The sequence below is a fragment of the Engystomops pustulosus genome, chromosome 1 (genome assembly GCF_040894005.1).
Source record: "Engystomops pustulosus chromosome 1, aEngPut4.maternal, whole genome shotgun sequence".
In the NCBI taxonomy this organism is placed as follows: Eukaryota; Metazoa; Chordata; class Amphibia; order Anura; family Leptodactylidae; genus Engystomops; species Engystomops pustulosus.
In genome coordinates, this window is record NC_092411.1 from 135,439,014 (window position 1) to 135,458,311 (window position 19,298).

Sequence of the window (19,298 nt, forward strand, 5' to 3'; positions counted from 1 at the left end):
TTGCATTGAGAACCCTGAGTATATCAAAATAGACATTCAAAGAGAACAAGTCATATTTACATACACCCCCCCCCCCAAAAAAAAAAAAAAAAAAAAAACATTACGACCCCTAATGTGTTGATCCATGGAAACAGACCCATGTGCTGCTCAGATCCTATGGACAGAGCACAAGAGTCCTTGCATCATATATGATGCCAGGACACCCTGTCTAATGGCCAAACTGCTGTGATAACTAACAGTATTTACAGTAACAGCACTGCTGTCACGCCGGCAGACAAGGGCTCCTAGGATAATATTACTTTGATGCAAGGACTACCATCCACTGCACTTGGTCCATGGAATTTGACCTGTATACAGACCAAACACATTCGTATGTAGGGGGCCTAAAACTAAATTACCTAAATTGGGTTTAGATACAAGAAATTCTTACTCATTCATGTTGAAAGTTAAGAGGGGCAATACCCATCATCTTGAATATAGGAGCGGGATTATACAACTATTATTAAAATGGCTAAAATTCCATGAACTTAAGGAAGGAAGCCTTCATATCCACTCTTAAGAAGTTTTTTTACTTTTACCCATTAACTTGATGTGGTGCTGAAAAGGATCCTATCCATACAGCCTCAATGTGTATAAAAATAAGAAGTTATCAAACTCTCCAATGCAGTGGATAAAATTAAATACAGGAAAAAAAAATTGGAGGGGGTTGCAGTAAATTTGCAGTGTATTGAAGTTACTGGGTTTGTTTTTTCTTGATTAAAATATTTTGTAACAATTCTTTTAATTTTACGACATGTGATAGAGCTTGGGGACTTTCCAATACACAACTCCATATCCATATTGTTTTGAGTATGTTCACATAGAGGAGATGTTCCACATAAAAAGCCTTCCTAATCTGCATCCCATTGTATGACGCTAATCTGTTTGCAAACCCCTTGCAGTATACAGAGGCTTACCTTCTAATTTACACAAGTCACAGGGAAGTGTTGGGGAGAAGGAAAGCATCATAACCCAATAAGTAAAATGTCATGTCCACAAAGTCTTAATTTGTTTCCAGCTGTCCTCACTAGGAAGCTTATTAATAGTCCTACAACATTAAAAAAGTCCACTCATCTCTTCTAACAGGTCTGTTTTAGTAAGTAATTGTATTCCCGAGCATTTAGAACTCACAAATGATGTATTTTATAACTCTGCCCTCTCAGATATCCCTCCTAGAAATGGATGAATAAAAGGATAGCTGAGATACTAGCTGGAGTACTACTTGAAGGAAGAGAATTGTATAAACCAATATTCAGATGGCCAGATGAAGAGTTCTAGATCTGCAGCTTGTTTTCTGTGGATACAAAGGCTCACCAAAACAGAAAAGTCAGGAGAGGTATGCTTTCTAAACTCGACTTGGGACTTGTGTCAGCAAAACTAAGTTCACCTTCTAGGCCAATCACCACAGAACCCTATAAAGCATATTTAAGGGGTACGTTGGGCATCTGGACAAGCAATTTCCCTAACCAGCAAATATACATTTAAGTGCCACTAAGAAGACCAAGAACGTGTAAGATGTGCACAAATATGAGCTTCATGCAGCTTGGCTGGTGAACACAAAAGCCAGAAATCCTCACTTATAAGTCAGGTATTCACAAGAACTGCTCTGAGGTGAATCTGTTTTTAATTGGAAGTAAAAGAGCCAAGACAAGTTCATAAAACGGTGGATGCAGTCATACTTTCTAATAAGTCATTAATGGTTTCTGCAAATAATTCTTGAGAGCTTTCAATAAGATCTTCTTGGGAGTCCATTAAAAAAGTAGGTACTGTGGACGCAGTAGTGTCCTGTTCCACCTTTGAGTTTAACGGATACGATTCAGCCATGGCAGCTTCTTCACACTGTGGAGAATCTATTTTAGCTGGACTACTGGCAGATGGAAGAGCTAGTTCATCAGAGCTATCATCAAAATGTAAACCATCCAGTATGCCTGTGGCGGCATCCAAACGTCCATTGCTGGAAAACAGATCATCCTCTTTGGATGAGGAACCTGCAGGTTCTTCACTAGCTGGGTCGGTGGGGTGTGCCATGGCAGAGGTAGATGGTGACTGGCTGGGTGCTGATGGCACAGAGTCCTGATCATGCCTTTTATCAGGTAAAGCAGTAGCTGTGCCACTGGAAGAGGTCTCCACTACAGCTGGCAGATCACTGTCGCTATCTATTGTAATAATAATGGGAGAAACAGCTGAGGAGTTTGGAGGATGTTCGCGTCGATGCTTCTTCTTGTGTTTCTTCTTCTTTTTCTTCTTGTGGTACTTTGAGCCCTCCATAGCTTTCCCTTCATATACTATTTCAACGCTAGGGCTTCGCGTTTTCTTCTTCCGCTTTGGTTCATTTGAAGAAGATTCAGTCATTTCATCTTTGTAGCTCTTTGTATTTCCTTGCACATCCTCCAATACCTGGCTGTTGTCTTTTAACTCTTGCCTCTCTAAGTGGCGGGTTTTGTACTTTCTCTTGCCACTAGGTTTGTCAGGTTGAAGGCTTGCCCCAGATGTATTTGTTCGACTACACGAACGACTTCTTGAGCGATACCGATCACGGTGGCGTGGTTTTGAAGTGCTGCCCTTTTTCCTTTTCATGTCTTTTCTGGCAGAGTAAGACTGCATACGATACTCTGGACTGGAGGATGGCCTAGAATAATGGGCTTTACCACGTGCATGTTTCCTAAAGGATTGCTCATAGCCATCTCGGTCTCTGTTCCTGCTGTAGTAAGTGTACTCCCAATGAAAAGACCTCCGATATTTGTCTGCAGCATAATCATTGTCACTGTCGTGGCTCGGTGATCGTCCCTTGCTAAGGTTTCTACTGGTAGAGCGAGAACCACCTCTTTCTCTGGAGCTTTCACTGGTCAGTGATACAGTCTGGCTTCGCCATGATGAACTACGGTCTCTAGATCTGGATCTCCTTTTATCTCTCCAACTTCTGTGCCGGCTCTTATCTGTAGATCTTTTATTTCTTGGGCTGTTTTTGCGATGCTTTCTGCTATGACTCTCATAAGACATATTGCGAGATGACCGGGAATAACAGTCTGAGCTTTGTGACCGTTCCCTACGTCTTGAACATTCACTATTGTATGAATGCCTTTTATCTTTTATAGAACTACGTGTATTTCTAGAAGAGGCTTCTTTTGGTATGTTTTCCTTTTTTTTGCAGCGTGATTTTACTAGTGATGAATTATGCTTAGGTCTTGCTTTCCATGCATCTTTCTCACTTGAGTGTGATGACATAGGAGTTGGTGACCTACTCGATCCACTACTTTCAATTAAGGTAAATGGCTTAACTTGTGGCTTTTTAGCTTCCTCAAGTTTTACCTCACATATGGACCCTTCTGAATCAGAAGACAGTTCAACAAGTTCTGGAGTTCTTTCCGCTAGAGGCTTAACAAAACCTACTATTACACAGTCCTCTGCACTCAAAGCCTGCTGCTGTACACCGTCGGTGAGACTTTTTGTTTCACTTGTGGTCTGCATACTGCTTGATGGTTGTTCATCCAAGACATTTGCTGTCCAAGACGTTGTCTGATCCACAGAAGTGTAAGAAGGTCCTGGTGTTTCATCATCCCAAGGAGTTTGTCCAACATCAAGAGAAGATGAGGGCACATCTGGCTCTCTAGTATTGACTTCATCTGGTGATATTGTAATTACAGAAGACTCCGATTGGCTTCCTTCTTCATATGAAGGTGCAGGACAATCATAGTTAGCATGATGATCATAAGCTTCAATATTATAGGGACAACGGGCAAAATTGATGAATTCATGAATAAAATGATCAGTTCGATGAAGAAAGAAAGGCTGCAAGTCCTCTACAAAAGCCTGACTTTCCATGTCGTACAATGTCACATTTCTCATAATGATGTGCTGTACAATGTTCACAAGTGAGCCATGGGAACCAAACAACACAGTCAACTCTCGTTTCAGCCAGGGCACTAACCGGTGAAGGCATGCAGGATTCCTGCGGAAAAATTCTGCAGATATATCACGGTAGCGCCCACCATCTTGGATATTTCGGACACGTAATCCAGCACGATAGAGTGCCCTCCTGAAGTTTATGAGCTCCTGCTCTTGAATCTGTCTCATAGTTCGTCCTTCAGCACTGGCTTGCCGTCTAGTGGCCAGCCTCCGCATCATCTGTTGAATGTCACTACCTCTTTGTTGAGTGGATACACTTGAAACCCCCTCAAAAAGTATACCATTGTCTGGAGGTGAAAATGTTCTTCGAGAAGAGGACCTCAATGTTCGCATGGGTAAAATATTGTCTCGAGTCATAGTGGTACGATATCGAAATCTTTGTCCATCAGGACTGCCGAAGGAGCCGTTTAATGTGGGCCTCAAAACATACTCTTTGAAATCATCTTCTGCACGAACACTATGAATAATAGAATTGAATGGCTGCTTGCATAGTGGACACTCAGCTTTGTTCTTTGCCCATTCCTGGATGCAGCGAAAGCAAAATCTATGCAGACATCTGTCCAGGTGGGAAACATTATCAAAGCGATCCAAGCATATAGGGCACTTTGAGTCAGGAGAGGCATCAGCTGATGCTCCTTGACTTTGTAATTTACTTGTACCGGCCTTTGGCGAAATGCCACTATCCACTGCAAAGCCGTCAGCTGAAGAAGAGAGCATCTGTAAAACAAGAATGGTACATGTAAGAAGATGGACTTTAAGGGGTTTTGCCCATAAAAGAAAGTTCTCAAATTATAACCCCCCAATCATGTTTACACAATAAAGATTATTTTGGGATTTTTATTCAGTTTTATTTCCATCACTCAGTGGATGGTCAGGGTAAGTTTTGTAGTGTGGGCGGGTACTAGCTGAGCAGCAACTTCAGGATTCCTCTGTGCTGACAACATGCTTAGATTATCAGGATACAGGGTTTATCGTCACTTTTCATTTAGCTTCTGAACATTCACTAGTATCTGACACATAGAAAAAGAGAGGAGACATATCCAAGATGGATATAAGACACAATGACACATTGAGCTCTGCTGCCTCACCTTACCAAAACAAAAAAGCAAACAAACAAAAAAACCTGCACAACACACAGTCAGCACCGCTATGCCCAATCCCCGTCGGAAAAAACCTTTTCTTTTCTGCACTGGACAGGAAGTGAATCTGACTCTAGTGCTCTCTGCCTTCTGCCCCTTCCCCTGAAGTACAAGAGAAGCTTTTCATGCCTAAAGTCAGGCGTTTGAAGGGGAGAACCAAAATATATACAAAAGGACTGATAGAGACAGGATGGAATTATATTTGTGAAATGCTGTTTTTTTTGTTAATAACAGTGAATTAGAGAATGTGTTATTTTGTTACCCTGAGTATATTTAAGAAACTTGCGAGTTGGATAGAATTCTGGTAATGTGGAAATTCCACCACAAGGTGGCAGCATTCCGTTCAGCAAATGACTCATTCCCTCTGAGTGAAAACCAACAGCATTTTCTTGCTGAACTCATGGTGACAATGTAATATGCAGTGAATGAATCTCATCATGACTTCAACTACAAAGTGCTGGTGATGGTTATGATTTGGACACACAAGTCATTTAGAGTCTTCATATAGCTTGCATTAAAGAAAAACTATGTAGGTCATTGGGTGGCCACACCAGCTCTATTCCTAATCCATATGGTGTTTTCACATTAATACATGTACAGAAAAAAAAACTATGTAATTAATAAGACTTTCCTATCCTAAATTAAAATCTCACATGTCATGAAAAAAACGGAAAATTGTTATGATATGTAAAGCTTTTCCAGAGATATTGTCATTTAAGAGAAGCGCATAGCAGAACGTCAAAAATTGACCTGGATATTTAGGCACCATCGGTAACAAAGGGGATTACATTTTTTTTTCCCCAGCATGTTGCGACAAAATTACCAGTGCTTAAATAACAGGCCGAACAAGGGTAGCATGATTTGCATGAATGTACACACAAACAGATTACAGTAACGCATGCTTTATAATTTTCTGGGGAATGGCCCTAGGAGAAAAAAATCCTAAGCAAACACATGCCAAATGTTAGGCACTGGTAGCAGCCGCTGTTCTGTGAATACAGGATTATCATTCATAACTCCAGCTCTTTTAGAGACATTCTTACTGAACATGTTTGACCAAGTGTTATAAAGTGATGTCATTGCAGTCCGCGGAGGGCAGTTTTCATTGTGTTACAATATTGCCATTACAGGCAGTCCCTGGGTTACATACAGGATAGGTTCTGTAGGTTTGTTCTTAAGTTGAATTTGTATGTAAGTCGGAACTGTATATTTTATAAAATATAGTAGATCATAAATTGAATAACAGCATGCAATGTCAAGCAGCTGCCTCTAAAGCCAGTAGGATCATGTCATGTATCAAAAGTGGAATGGACTCTCGTGATAGGGATGTAATATTACCACTATACAAGGCACTGGTTCGGACACACCTGGAATATGCTGTCCAGTTCTGGGCACCGGTCCATAAAAAGGATGCCCTGGAGCTGGAGAGGGTTCAACGTAGAGCCACAAAAATGATAAGGGGTATGGAGGGTCTCAGTTATGAGGAAAGATTAAAACAACTAGATTTATTTAGTCTGGAAAAGAGACGACTAAGAGTGAACATGATTAATTTATATAAATATATGAATGGTCCATACAAAAAAATATTGTGGTAAATTGTTCCAGATTAAATCAAATCAAAAGACGAGGGGGCACTGTCTCCGTTTGGAGAAACCAAGGTTTAATCACCGGAGGCGACAGGGCTTTTTTACTATGAGAACTGTCAATCTGTGGAATAGCCTGCCTCAGGCACTGGTCACAGTAGGGACAGCGGAGAGCTTCAAGAAGGGTCTAGATGCCTTTTTACAACTAAATAACATTGATAGTTATGTTATATAGGATTGTTTCCCCTAAATCCCTTCCTCATCCAATCCCTACCCTTCCTTGGTTGAACTTGATGGACAAGTGTCTTTTTTCAACCGTATAAACTATAATTGTAACTCCAGACAGATTTTTCTTTGTCTCTGTGACAACTGGATTTTAAAATGTTGGGTTATCATAAGAACCAGTATCAGCAGTAAAGCTTCATTGCACCCTTAATAACGGTTATAACAGTTTAATGTAACCTAAGGCTAAAGTACAGTAAATTACTAATATCAAGAGTTCTGTTTGTAACTAGGGGTCGGGTGTAAGCCGTGTGTACTTGAGTAGGAGACTGCCTGTAATTGGTTTCATGGGATACTGGGAGCCTTTCATATGAGGCAAATGACATGGGTTCTCCTACAAGTGTAACTTCTACCCACCCACAGAATAAGAGACCAGTTACAGATTACTGGGGGTCTGATGATGAAGACATTGGAGAATAAGTCCAACATGAAGGGACTTTCACTCCATCCTACTGTTCACTGGATCTCACAATCTGCAACATCCCTTATCCTATGGATTGAGTGTGAACTAATTTAATGGTGAACACATCTGTATGACTGTAATGTCATATTACACTAGACTTGCTTCCATGAGGTGACCCTTTTTAGAGCAGGTGCTCTAACAAATAATAGGGACAAGTGCTAATACACTTTCCCCATCATAGTCATAGCATGGAATAAGCCATTAATTGCCGTAGTGGTATATACCGGTAAAAAAAAGGATATCACAGTAGATCAGGATGAGGTCCCCAAATAGGACAACTTTAGAGTTTTTCAATGGTCCATTGTAAGTATATGGCTGAAGGGTTCCTGATATACCCTTTCAACGGAGGACCTCAATCTGACACATGTGTATTGAGCTGTTCTTTATGTATGTAGGCAGCTGAACATGCCCGAGAAGAGAAGTGGGAACATCGTTTTACTGTAGTAGCATTAAAACATTGGGGGAAACATTCCACCAAAAGCATGCGCTTCAGGACACAAAGCTAATGAATGTGTGACCTATAAGCCATGTCAGCCATATTTTCCAGTAAGGAAGACTCGTGCACTGTAGGCAGAGCTGTACGGGCTGTGTACCTGACAATAATCCCATATACTCTAGGAAGAGGCTGATGTGCAGCTACAGACTGGTACAGCATAGAGAACCTACCGTGCTGGACGCCTCCTCTCTCCTGGCCGCTTTCCGCCGCTTGGGTCTCTTCTCCCTCATGATGAAGCTGCTCTCCCCGTCTGACAGACAGTCACATAGCCGCCACTGCTCCTCTGTTACACAAGCAGCCTCCAATCTCCGCCCCTTCAGGAACTAACCGGGAGCACAGAGGATGCCGGGAACCTGCAAAAGAGTGTCTACACAGTGTCAGACGCGCTGCTCATTGCGCACACTGCCGCCAACAGGCTGGAGGTCTCACGTTCGCCTTCCTCCGCCAGGCATGGAGGTGGCGGACTGGGCAGCTTCAGCGTAGTGACGTCACGAGCGTTGTGCCGTTTCGGGGCTGCGTTGCTATAGCAGGACGGACAACACTAGAGGAGCTCGGGAGGACATGATTCTAGTCAGCCGCAGAGCCCTGGAGAGGATCCACTCACTGGTGAGACCTCAGGCTGCAGTCCTTATGTAGTAATGCTTATGGAAGCAGAGGGCATGGTTTGGGCGCTTCTTCCTGTGCAGTGCTGTTGTAATATTCCAGATACCTTGCTCAGTAAAAGGGGCTTTCTAAAATAAATACAAGTTACTACCTCCCAACTGTCATAGCTGAGAAAGCGGGATAAAGTGTGCAGGGCACGGAGGAAAATCTTTCTACACTAAGTCCCACCTACTGCTCTGCCCGCCAACCCCACACAGTATAATTTCCCCCTTAGTGCCCTTCATCGCCTCCTCTAATATTGTACCTCAACTCCCCCTTTTATTGGGCCCCCTCAACAGCTTCCCCTCTTATTTTCCACCCTATGCAGCACCCCCTCTGTGAAGGAAACCGCAACGTTCCGGACCCCTGAAGGCTACGCGAGGTCACTCAGTTATCCATGTATAGAATGCAACCCAGAATGCAACGGGTTCTGAGAGACGCAGGAAGTGATTTAAAGTTGTCCACACAACTTCTGGATAAGGCACAACTATAAATCACAACTCTGAAGTCAAGGAGCTGCCACCAGTTCTCCTTTAATATAAGCCCAATCTGTAACTGGATTGTATTGGGTGAGGAAACAACCCAGTAGCATGTAAATAAGCGAAACTCGGACATGGGGATTCCTGATCGAGATAAAAGAGCAAACAGGTTAGATTTTATATTTAATTGCCTTAAAGGAAACCTACCACTTTCAATGGCGATTCTAAGCAGCAAATGCCGTGCACCAGCTCAGGGTGAGCTGGTGCTGGTGCTTATCTTTGTTATGTTTGTAAACGGTTTTAAAGCATTTAAACACTTTATTAATCTTTATATCCAAAGTAGTTTCCCTGCACCGTGGTCCACGCACCATGCACATGCGACCGTGCGTGCGCCTGAATAGGAAGTGGTTGCGCGCATGATGCGCCGAGCGTGGACCACGGTGCGGGGAAGCTACTTCGGATATAAAGATTAATAAGATAAGCACCGGCACCAGCTCACCCTGAGCTGGTGCATGGCATTTGCTGCTTGGAAGTGGTAGATTTCCATCAAGGGCACACTAGACAAAACAATATTTACGGTTGGGATATATATGGTTACACAGAGTACAAAATACAAGGTAGGACTACAAGTAACAGCAGTTCAGTAAGTTAGTTACTTTGTGTGTGTGGCTATTGGAACCTGATAGACCACACCTTAAGATCCTTCTCTGCTCTTGATGGTAAAATGGTTCCCAGACAAAGACTAGTCACATTCAGAGGTGCCTGAATTTATCAGGTGGGGTCACACCTTTGCCCACCAAACAGGAGGGGTCATAGGTCCCTCCTACCTGGTACTACAACCATAGCCCTGGAGAAGCCATAGCTTCTCAAGGGGAAGTCATGGTTCTGGTATCATTGGATCCGAGTAAATGCCTGGATCGCATTCATACCAAACCTGACCCATTTGCTATGGTCCTTTCCAGAGATATAGATATCTCTGGAACAGAGTATCCTAGAACCCTGCAAATAGCACCTTCTTGATCACCAGAATATCACAAATCCAAAAATGTATTTGTTCTTCTGATGGACCATAACTTCATAACTGTCCCTATTTAACTTAGTGGTTTTTGAGTTTATGGCTCTTTGTTTGAGACTTTGGGGGGTGGGGTGGAGGGTGTGCAGGGAGATGATCTCACTACAGAGTTCTATTGAAGTAAGGGCACATGCTGTGTGAACGTAAACGGCCTAGCTCATTTAGGCCAATTACCGTATTTTTCTGACTATAAGGCGCACAAAAAATCCTTTGATTTTCTCAGAAATGAAAGGTGCGCCTTATAGTCCAGTGTGCCTTATATATGAAACGTACAGACAACAACTGCCATGAACTGTGCACAGGTCTGCCACCTGCTGGTCATTCATCCTTATAATCAGGTGCGCCTTATAATCCGATGCGCCTTATATATGAAACTATATTTATTGATGGTGCGTCTTATACTCCGGTGCGCCTTATAGTCCAAAAAATACTGTAAGCTGAGGCTGGAGGAAGGTGAGGGATATGGTTGGCTAGATGAATAAGACAATACCTGCATGTTCATCACACCCTCTTATTGCCCCCATGATCTCCCCCTCTTAATTTGCACCCCCTAGCAGCTCACCCTCTTATTGTGCCCCCCACAGTAATACAATAAACAGATACTCACCTTTTTCCCTGCAGCAGCTCCCCTCTGCTCTGCTTCTGCAGTATGTAGCAGTCAAGCCTTTAGGCAGGGATGACATCATCACAGTTGATGTCCCGGCCGGGTGGGACAGCAGGATAGAGCCCGAAAATCGGGACTGTTCTGTGGGATCCGGAATGGTTGGGAGGTATGTATAGAAGTATACTACCCCTTGTTCTAGCAGTGTACCATATGTCCCAGGCATCTCTAATTTTAAAATATATTCAGTTTTTATTTTAAATGAAAAGAAGTGTTTCAGTGCTCCAGGGCCATGGCTAAATCGCCTGAGCACCAGTTTTCTTTATTTATGCCACTCGGTACAGCATGGCCCAGCACTATCCTCTTACACAATTATTGTTATTGAAAATAGAACAATATGTTCAGGGTTGGATTAAGACTGCCATGGGCCCTGGGCTATATGAATATTATAGCCCCTACATGTCTGGAATTCACTTCCTACATATGATACTAGAATCAAGATGCGTGGGGATGCTTCACGACCTTTGGAGGACTCCATTCCTCCATTTGGAGGATTCCATACGTGAATGTCCTTCTCGGTATAAAATTTGGTGGGTGGTTTGGGCGGCCATGGGCCCCCTAGAAGGATCAGACCCTGGGCTACCACCTGAACCACCTATTTTAAAAAATGTGCAGGGCAGTCATTTTCTACTGTCCTACTGTGCATAATCGAACCAAACACACAGCCCATGGGTCCATTGTTTGTAGCTAGCCAATGGATAAGGAGGTTAGCCGTGATCCTCCCATTGTCCAAACATAGCCAGACTCCTCTTGTTGTAGTAAGATTGTGTTTGCAAAACATTTACTAAATGTAATGCAGACACAATCTTACTTCAATAGGTGATTGCAGAAGTGCATGCATTGCGTTTTGAAACGCAAAATAGTCACCATGTGGTCACTGAAGGCCGAATGGGAATGCTGGGTCTGCTCATCGCTAATAGTAAAGGATTGCTTAAAAAAACCCATTTCGGTGCTGCGCTATTTTCAACTGAGAAATACAATGGAAGCTTTAAATGGGGGTCTGCACACAACTCCAAGACCTGACCGGAGCCTATTGGGTCATTTTGTGACTTTATTTTTCTAGATTCTCCTATCCATTGTGATCATCTCATGGGGCTACGTCCTGTATGCAGCAAGACTGGCAGCACTATGGCAACTGCAGAAGAAATACCCAAATCAGAATTTAAGCTGACACTACCAGACGACGATACTGTTTAATTCCACCTTACAATTATCTTTTGGATTACGTTGCAGCCTGGATACAGAAGAGAAGTGAATTTCATAGTATCCATATAAAGAGTACTAATTCATACCATGAACCAACCCCGGATACTATTACATCATTAAGTGCTAAAACGGAAACACCATTCTATTTTCTCAGAAATATTTGTTACCTGTTTGTTTTTTAGTCTTAACTATTGAAAATTATTTAATCAGTGTTTTTCTAAGATACAGTTAAAAACATGTTTTTGTAATAAATCTTTTTATTTTCCTATGTTCTCTATTGATATTTTTTTTTCGGGGGGGGGGGGGGGGGATATAGCATATAGCCCTGCTCCAACTCTCCCTGCCCCCAGCGGCCAGCGTTTGTGAACCCGATGGGACCTGAGAGAAGTGCCGAGTGAGTGTGTGCAGAGTTGTGTGAGCCGTGTGTGCGGCAAGTGTGTTAGTGTGTTCTGAGTGAGTGTGCAGTGTTCAGTGAGTTTAGTCTGTGCTGTTGTGTCTGTGCGCTGTGTGAGTGTGCAATTTGTTCTGTGTGTGCGGTGTATTACTGAAATTTTCATACTCCTCCTCGGCTAAAAAATACTCCTCAAAAATGGTGAGAGGAGTATTTTTACCCTTCTGGAAAAATGTTAGTGCGACCTCTGGATATGAGTGTGTAGGATTCATAGTTAAGATATTTTCTGAATTTAGTTGCCAGCAGCATTTCAACAGTAAACACCACTGGTGGAGGTTTCGGGGTCAGTATCAAACATGGTTTCCAAATAACTAATAATTCCTTTATTTATATTTTGCACACAGATTATGCAGCGCTGCACAGAGCTTGCCACTCGGTCCCTGTCTCCATGGGGCTCACAATCTAATCAACCTACCAGTATGTTTTTGAGTGTGGGAGGAAACCGGAGAAAACACAGAGAGAACATACAAAGTCTTTGCAGATGTTGACCCTGTGGATTGAACCCGGGTCCCCAGTACTACAAAGCTGTAATGCTAACCACTAAGCCACCGTGTCGCCCTAGCCTGCCTAGCAGCTTAACCCCCAATGTACACAGCAGGGGAAAGGGAACTAATGACTCATTGTACTTTTTTTATTTTTTTCCCCAAATGCCCACATTACAATTTATGAAGTAACTTATTGCTCCTTTCTCTGTCACAGCTTTCAATCATATTGGTGGCCAGAGGACAGAGAACTTCAGATTATCATTGTAGCTACTGTCTAGAATTGTAGGCCCAAAGCAGAAGCTCCAATGATAATCCAGCTCTATCCACACATCCTGCAGTCACAAATAGCCAAGGATGAGTTGCTTCAAAATAGCGCTGAAAACCACACATCCTGGGTCGCCTGGGACTGTAGGAGAAGGTCCAGTGAGCTCTATGCTCGAATAACGGCTTGGGTGCCCACAGAGGGCTCAGAGTGGCACTGCTGGCACCTGTGTCAGGGTCGCCACCACTGCACTAGACTATGGGTTTGCAGGTTGTTCATGGGAGGATTTTATGTAACTAAGAGCTTCACTGTTAAGCTACATTCACACGACAAATGTGCCTGCCGTACAGTAGCATGGCGGGCACAAGGTGCTGGGAAGAGGAGTAGCCTCCTTCTCCGTAGCAATGTTTGGCCTCACTGCGCTGTATTCCAGAGAAAGATAGGACAATGTACAGCACCGTACCGCTCCTGTATGTCGCCGTGCCAGTTGCAATCCGCAGAGAGAGTATGGCATATGGACATCTAAATGAGCCCTAATAAATTTTATATTGACAAAAGCTTTCTTGGCAAATCACTGGTTGACCATTACTGATCGCATTGTCTGGAAATGCATATGCTATTGGACACAGTCCCTGGCCCCCCAAGACTTTGCACTCCATTTCTAAATGGAATGTAAAGCCCCCATGTAACTGCACCCTCAACATTCAGATAATCCTATACTTTCATGAAAACAAAAGTATTGGTATCGAGCATCCTTATACTTTTCTGGGTATCGTATCGCACTCAGAATTCTGGTGTCAGAGCAACGATAGTCAGCTGAATGACGTCGGCAAGTGGCTGACGTCATAGTTTGTGTGCCTGCATCATGCGGGGACCTGAAGACTGAGCTGGAGGACCGGAAGAAAGAAAAGAGGGGTGCCAGAGAGGCGAGTACAGTTTTTTTTTTTTTATTAATAGGTTGTGCATACAATGGGGCAGGGACTGGCTAAATACTGGGAGCAGGGGATGGCTAGCTATATACTGGCTGGAGGCCGTGACCAATACATTTCCCACCCATGGCTTATGCCTGGTTGAATTGGTTTTCCTAGTTTTTTGTGTTAAAATTGGGTACCTCTGCTTGTGTTCGGGTCAGCTTATGTGGTATAATATTTATAATATATAATTTTTATATTATAAACCAAATAAGATAAGTAGCACAATTGTCACCGAATTCACGATTCAGTGAAAAAAAAAAAAAGTTATAATTACAGGCACTCTCCCCAGAAATAAACCCTAGGATATCATTATATTTTTAGGATAATATTAAAGATTTTACATTTTTTATTGAAACAACATTAATACAAGTGATAGAGCGTTGGTTTAGTGGTGATGACCACCGCTTGGTTCCTTGATGGGTGGGACAACTTGTCCAGTTTCTTTGATGACATCACCCTAGAATGAACACAAAGTGTAAATTAGATCAAATAAAATGTGCATCTATGGGTTTTTTTTTCACATACAGCAAAAAAAGAAAAAAAAATGCAGAACATTTACCAATTTTATAATTGTTGGGATAATTGTACGAAACAACTGCCAGCAGATTGGCAGGATTCTTAATATTTTGCTTAACAACCTTCACTTTGCAGCATTTTTTGTTCATTTTTTGCTCCCCACCTTCAAAAAGCCATCATTTTTATTTTCCCAACTACAGAGCCATGTGAGTGCTTTTTTTGTGCATAATTTTTTTTTTTTTTTTCAGTGACATTTTGTTATTCCATTCGGTGTACTGGGAAGCTTTAAAAAATTCCATATATGGTGAAATTGGCAAAAAAAAACCCCAACATTTTCGTCACTTTGTGGGCTCAGTTATTACGACTTTCACTGCGCTCTAAATGATCTACTTTATTCTTTGGTTCTGTACGATCCCGGTGATCAAATTATATAGGTTTTATTGTGTTTTAATACATTCTAAAAATTAAAACAATGTGTACGAAAAAAAAAAATAAAAAAATGTTTTCTTTCCCCATCTTCTGACCCTAATAACTTTTCAGACTTCAGTGTATGGAGCTGTGCAAGGCGTCATTTTTTTTGCAAGATGTGCCAACGTTTTTATTGCTACCATTTTGAAGACTGTACAGCCTTTTGATCATTTTTTATTACATTTATTACCCGGCAAAAACATTTTTCTATTTTGATAGATTGGGCATTTTGGGAGGCTGCGATACCCAACATGTTTGTGATTTTTACTCTTTATTTTGGTTTTACTGTATAACAGTTCTAGGGGAAAAATGGGGCGATTTGAATTTTTTTTCTTAACTATTTTTTAGACCCTCTAGGGTACTTTAAATCAGGGAGCCTCTTCATATATCCTTAACAGCTCCCTGATGGATTTATCCATCAGTGAGCGTTAAGAAATTAAAGAAAATCTTCCATCAAAATAAAGCATGATAAGCACTTACATATAGACGCAGACACAGTGGGAAGGGGAAGTGTTCCTGCACTGCATAACAGCCTGATAAGTTGTGCACCATGTATATGCCCTGTAAAATTGCCAGTGTCCCTGGGTTATCATGCTTGATTTTGATGGTAATTTCTTTAACTAGTTGCACACTGCCGCTGACTTTAGACCTCAGTGGGCGCAGGTCTGCGAGTCTGCAGCGACGTGCTAGTTTGCAGCTGGATATATGTCCCCATAGACACCTACAGCACGGTGATCACAACATGTGCTCACCATACCGCGCCGCAAAAAAGAAAGAGTAAGCTCCATCTTCAGCCATCATGGAAAGGGGAGAGCAGCGCTAATCCCTCCTCCTCTCCTGATGTATGCTTGTGTGGGCAGACACAGGTTAGTGTGAATTGTACCCTAGCATAGATATCCATACTTTCTTATGTGCGACCGGATGAACAGCATAATATACTTACAGGGTACAGTCGAGGCTTTTTATACACAACTCCATATGGACTGGTCTGAAACAAATAAATCAGAACATGTGAATTAGTTTAGTTTAATAATCGGTTTGGTAGCTTTAGGTAAACAATTTTTGTAAATAAATGCAATTGAAACATACAAAACTAGATGATTTTTTTTTAATCACTTTCATGAAGACAATTTCAATGTTAGAGATGTGTACATGAACAATCCGTTTACATGTCTACAATGCACGGTTTCATTAGCTTTCTGTTGCAGGTGCCTTCCATGTTTCAACATAGACTCTCTCCAATTCATAGTTGTTGAGGGCAGGAGAGTGGAGACTTGCATCCACTTACTAAACTCTGTACTGCACTGGCCGACCATCACCTTCCTTATTCAATTCAAATTAATAAGATTCATCCACAAAGTGCTGCACCTTCCTATCTCTTCATATCTCTCTCTGCCCTCACCTCCGTCTATCACCCAGCCAATGCTCGGTTTCTCTAGTGATCTATGGTTACTCCCTTCCCAATTTGAACCTCCTGGACTTTGTCCCCAGGACTTCTCCCAAGTTGCGCTATTCTCTGGAATGCACTACCTCGATCAGGCTAATAGCCAGCTTTCAAACGTGCTCTAAAAAGCAATCTTTTCATAAAAACCTATCACATTCCCTTTCTTTTTTCTGACAAAGCCCATTGAATACAATGGGTCAGAGTTCAGTGCAAGACCCACACGTCAGAAACACTCGCAAAACACATGCGTGACAAACTTTCATGTGAAAGGGACTTAATGACCAAAATGACCACACAGGTGCACAGATCGTTAGTATCATAGAGTAATCAGAGCCTTGTATAATAATGAGCCATGCACCTGTGTGCCCATGGACAGATTTCTGTCCACAGAAAGTAAACAAAGAAGCTTTCTATAGAAGGACAGCAAGCAGAGATCTAAAAAAAAAACCTGTGAGGAATTGATACAGAAAGTATATTGGAAAATTGCATAACTTTCCATTATACCAACATTAACATTTATTTGCTGAAATGGGAATGCCTCTTTAAGTGCTGAAAGTAAAAGGCAGGAATGCAGGGAAGTGTCTGATAAGAGAACAGGGGATTTGTAAGTATAACATTACAAAGTGTTTCTTTGTGTTTTGAACTAATAAAGTAAATAAACTTTACACAAAATTGTATCCATGAATTTATTTATTATTGCTATATGGTCATGTGTCCTCCTTTTTCCCCTGCCTCTTCCTTATTTTCCTTACAGCGCAGTTGACCACATATTAAAAATACAGGTCAGTGCTAGCAGGTGTAAAACGCTTCAACATGAGTTCCTGTTAAAATAAAAACCCCCTCACAACTATTTTGGCAGAGGTGCTTCAACAAAGTTAAAGTGAAAAAAACATTATTGAGTAAGGACCAGTACACATCTGTTTTTCCTTCTGTTTTTTTTTTGGCCTCCTGCACACAAACCTGCTTGGTCTGTAGATATGGAACTGTGTGCTAATCGGATCCCATGGCCCGAGCACAGTGCAATGGAAGTAGTACCTGCTTGTCGGGCCAATACTGTAACAGACGCTGCTGTTGGGCCAGCAGACAGGGAATCCTTGCATCATATTCTGTATGATGCAAGGACCCCCCGTCTACTGCATCATGCTCATTCTGTAGTATCTGTTCAGGATATGGGTCTGTTTTCATATACCAAGCTTGTTCATGTGCAGGGGACCTGATTGTAAAACGTAACAGGTGCAGATTCTACCTTATCTTTGTGTAGTTTCCACACCTGGTTATACCTCACAATAATAGGAGAAGGAGGAGAAAAAAAAATATATATATATATCAAAACTGATGCCTCATGTTCATCTCATAAGAACAGAACATGCAACCACACTGGAATAACTCACTGTACATATGCAACGCATACAGACAAAGGAAATCCTATTTCAATGCAAAAAATAACCTTTTCTATGTTTATGTTAGTACTATTTCATCCACGTGTGATCTCCACTTTTCTACCTTAATCCACAGCTTGTTGATGTTTCTTTCATTACATATTTTTTGTATTTATTTTTGTGTGAAATTATGGCACAATGGTAATCGGATGTGTGCTGTCCATTTTGATGGTGCTCAGCTGCACTAAAAGCAATACCTTTTAATGGATCAGTACCCACAGCCTATATTTTATCAGACCATGCAACCAATGCATAAAAATATAGAATGCCGAAGTCATTCTGACACTGGCTCTGTACTGTGGACTGACTCACTATGGAAAGATAACTTAGGTGTAAACAAGGTCTTATTTACAGGGTAAGGCACATTACCTCCAGGTGGTACTTGACAAAGTAATGGACAATCCAAGCTGGAATCAGGATTCTTTTCACTGCCGATACTCCAATATTATATGTCTTGAAAGTCTGGGAATGAAATAAAAGCAAGTCATCTGGAGAATACGGTGCATAGGGGTGACCATGCCTGGGTTATACTATACTAAACATATATGTGTATATATGTGATGGCTCTGTATAATAATAGTATAACCCAGGCATGTTCACCTCTATGATCATCTATCATATGTTAGGGAGGGTCTATGCAGGTGCATATCAAGGTGGTGCTCTAATCCCTCCCTCCAGATGTACCAATAGCCCTTTCCCCCAATACTACGGTGACGTACGTAAGTCCTCCACGGGGAGCTCTTCTGCAGGAAGTTGGCCCAGAACCGGTCCACCGCATTGAGCTTCTTCTCGGGCAGGACGGGCTCCCGTGGACTCAGCTCCTGATCCTTCAGCCATTTCCTTCGGAGCACTCTAAGCTGTTGCTGCCGCAGCTGCGTGTCCACTGGGTTCACCGACATGTCTGTCCACCCGGACAACCCGGCTCCACTGCCCTCTTATTCCGTGACACTTCGGTGCCTTCCAGAGGGCACACAGCGGCGCACAGAAGTGACGTCACGTACACACAAGTGGGGCGATGGCTCCCTCTGCTGTTGGATGTCCAGTATTACAGTACATGCTCCCCCTAACCACTACTAATGGAAGCACACAAGAATGGTGTCATATAAAACTGGTCTGCGACACTGTATGTAAGAGGTTTATATACTCCTTGCATCTTTTCTGACAAGGAGTGAGGTGTAGCTAACAAATGGCACCATTGTCCACAAAACTAAGGAGGCTACAAGTGGTGTAAAGATGCCCCTCATTTATCATCCAGCCAATCCGGCCTATTTATAATCATGTCCAATAGACG

At 42.2% G+C, this 19,298-nt stretch overlaps 3 protein-coding genes across 4 annotated transcripts; 1 reads left to right on the plus strand and 2 right to left on the minus strand.

Moving 5' to 3' along the window:
• Nucleotides 1–84: 84 nt before the first annotated feature.
• TOPORS (TOP1 binding arginine/serine rich protein, E3 ubiquitin ligase) lies at nt 85–8,428 on the minus strand. The gene is made up of 3 exons (XM_072154192.1): nt 8,338–8,428; nt 8,079–8,261; nt 85–4,662 (listed from the first exon to the last, which is right to left on the minus strand). The coding sequence occupies exons 2-3, from the start codon at nt 8,136–8,138 to the stop codon at nt 1,693–1,695; spliced, it is 3,030 nt and encodes a 1,009-aa protein (XP_072010293.1). The 5' UTR covers nt 8,139–8,261; nt 8,338–8,428; the 3' UTR covers nt 85–1,692.
• SMIM27 (small integral membrane protein 27) lies at nt 8,254–12,241 on the plus strand. Of its 2 annotated transcripts, none has more exons than XM_072154235.1 (2): nt 8,254–8,514; nt 11,826–12,241. In XM_072154235.1, exons 1-2 carry the CDS (start codon nt 8,470–8,472, stop codon nt 11,931–11,933), a joined length of 153 nt encoding a protein of 50 aa, XP_072010336.1. In that variant the 5' UTR covers nt 8,254–8,469; the 3' UTR covers nt 11,934–12,241. The 2 variants fall into 2 exon arrangements, 1 of the variants encoding a protein (XP_072010336.1); XR_011855937.1 differs by lacking the exon at nt 8,254–8,514 and adding an exon at nt 8,540–9,198.
• A 2,227-nt stretch (nt 12,242–14,468) lies between these two features.
• On the minus strand, nt 14,469–19,058 carry NDUFB6 (NADH:ubiquinone oxidoreductase subunit B6). Its single transcript, XM_072154252.1, has 4 exons — nt 18,727–19,058; nt 18,377–18,469; nt 16,068–16,112; nt 14,469–14,597 (listed from the first exon to the last, which is right to left on the minus strand). The coding sequence occupies exons 1-4, from the start codon at nt 18,904–18,906 to the stop codon at nt 14,526–14,528; spliced, it is 390 nt and encodes a 129-aa protein (XP_072010353.1). The 5' UTR covers nt 18,907–19,058; the 3' UTR covers nt 14,469–14,525.
• Nucleotides 19,059–19,298: the final 240 nt, after the last annotated feature.

Excerpts from the sequence above, each read along its gene's own strand:
- TOPORS (XM_072154192.1), bottom strand. The coding sequence starts at position 8,138 with ATGAGGGAGAAGAGACCCAAGCGGCGGAAAGCGGCCAGGAGAGAGGAG. Across the intron at positions 4,663-8,078 it reads GAGAGGAGGCGTCCAGCACG|ATGCTCTCTTCTTCAGCTGA; the intron begins GTAGGTTCTCTA and ends CTTGTTTTACAG.
- SMIM27 (XM_072154235.1), top strand. The coding sequence starts at position 8,470 with ATGATTCTAGTCAGCCGCAGAGCCCTGGAGAGGATCCACTCACTG. Across the intron at positions 8,515-11,825 it reads TGGAGAGGATCCACTCACTG|ATTCTCCTATCCATTGTGAT; the intron begins GTGAGACCTCAG and ends TTATTTTTCTAG.
- NDUFB6 (XM_072154252.1), bottom strand. The coding sequence starts at position 18,906 with ATGTCGGTGAACCCAGTGGACACGCAGCTGCGGCAGCAACAGCTTAGA. Across the intron at positions 18,470-18,726 it reads GCTCCCCGTGGAGGACTTAC|ACTTTCAAGACATATAATAT; the intron begins GTACGTCACCGT and ends TTTCATTCCCAG. Across the intron at positions 16,113-18,376 it reads TTGTCAAGTACCACCTGGAG|ACCAGTCCATATGGAGTTGT; the intron begins GTAATGTGCCTT and ends TATTTGTTTCAG.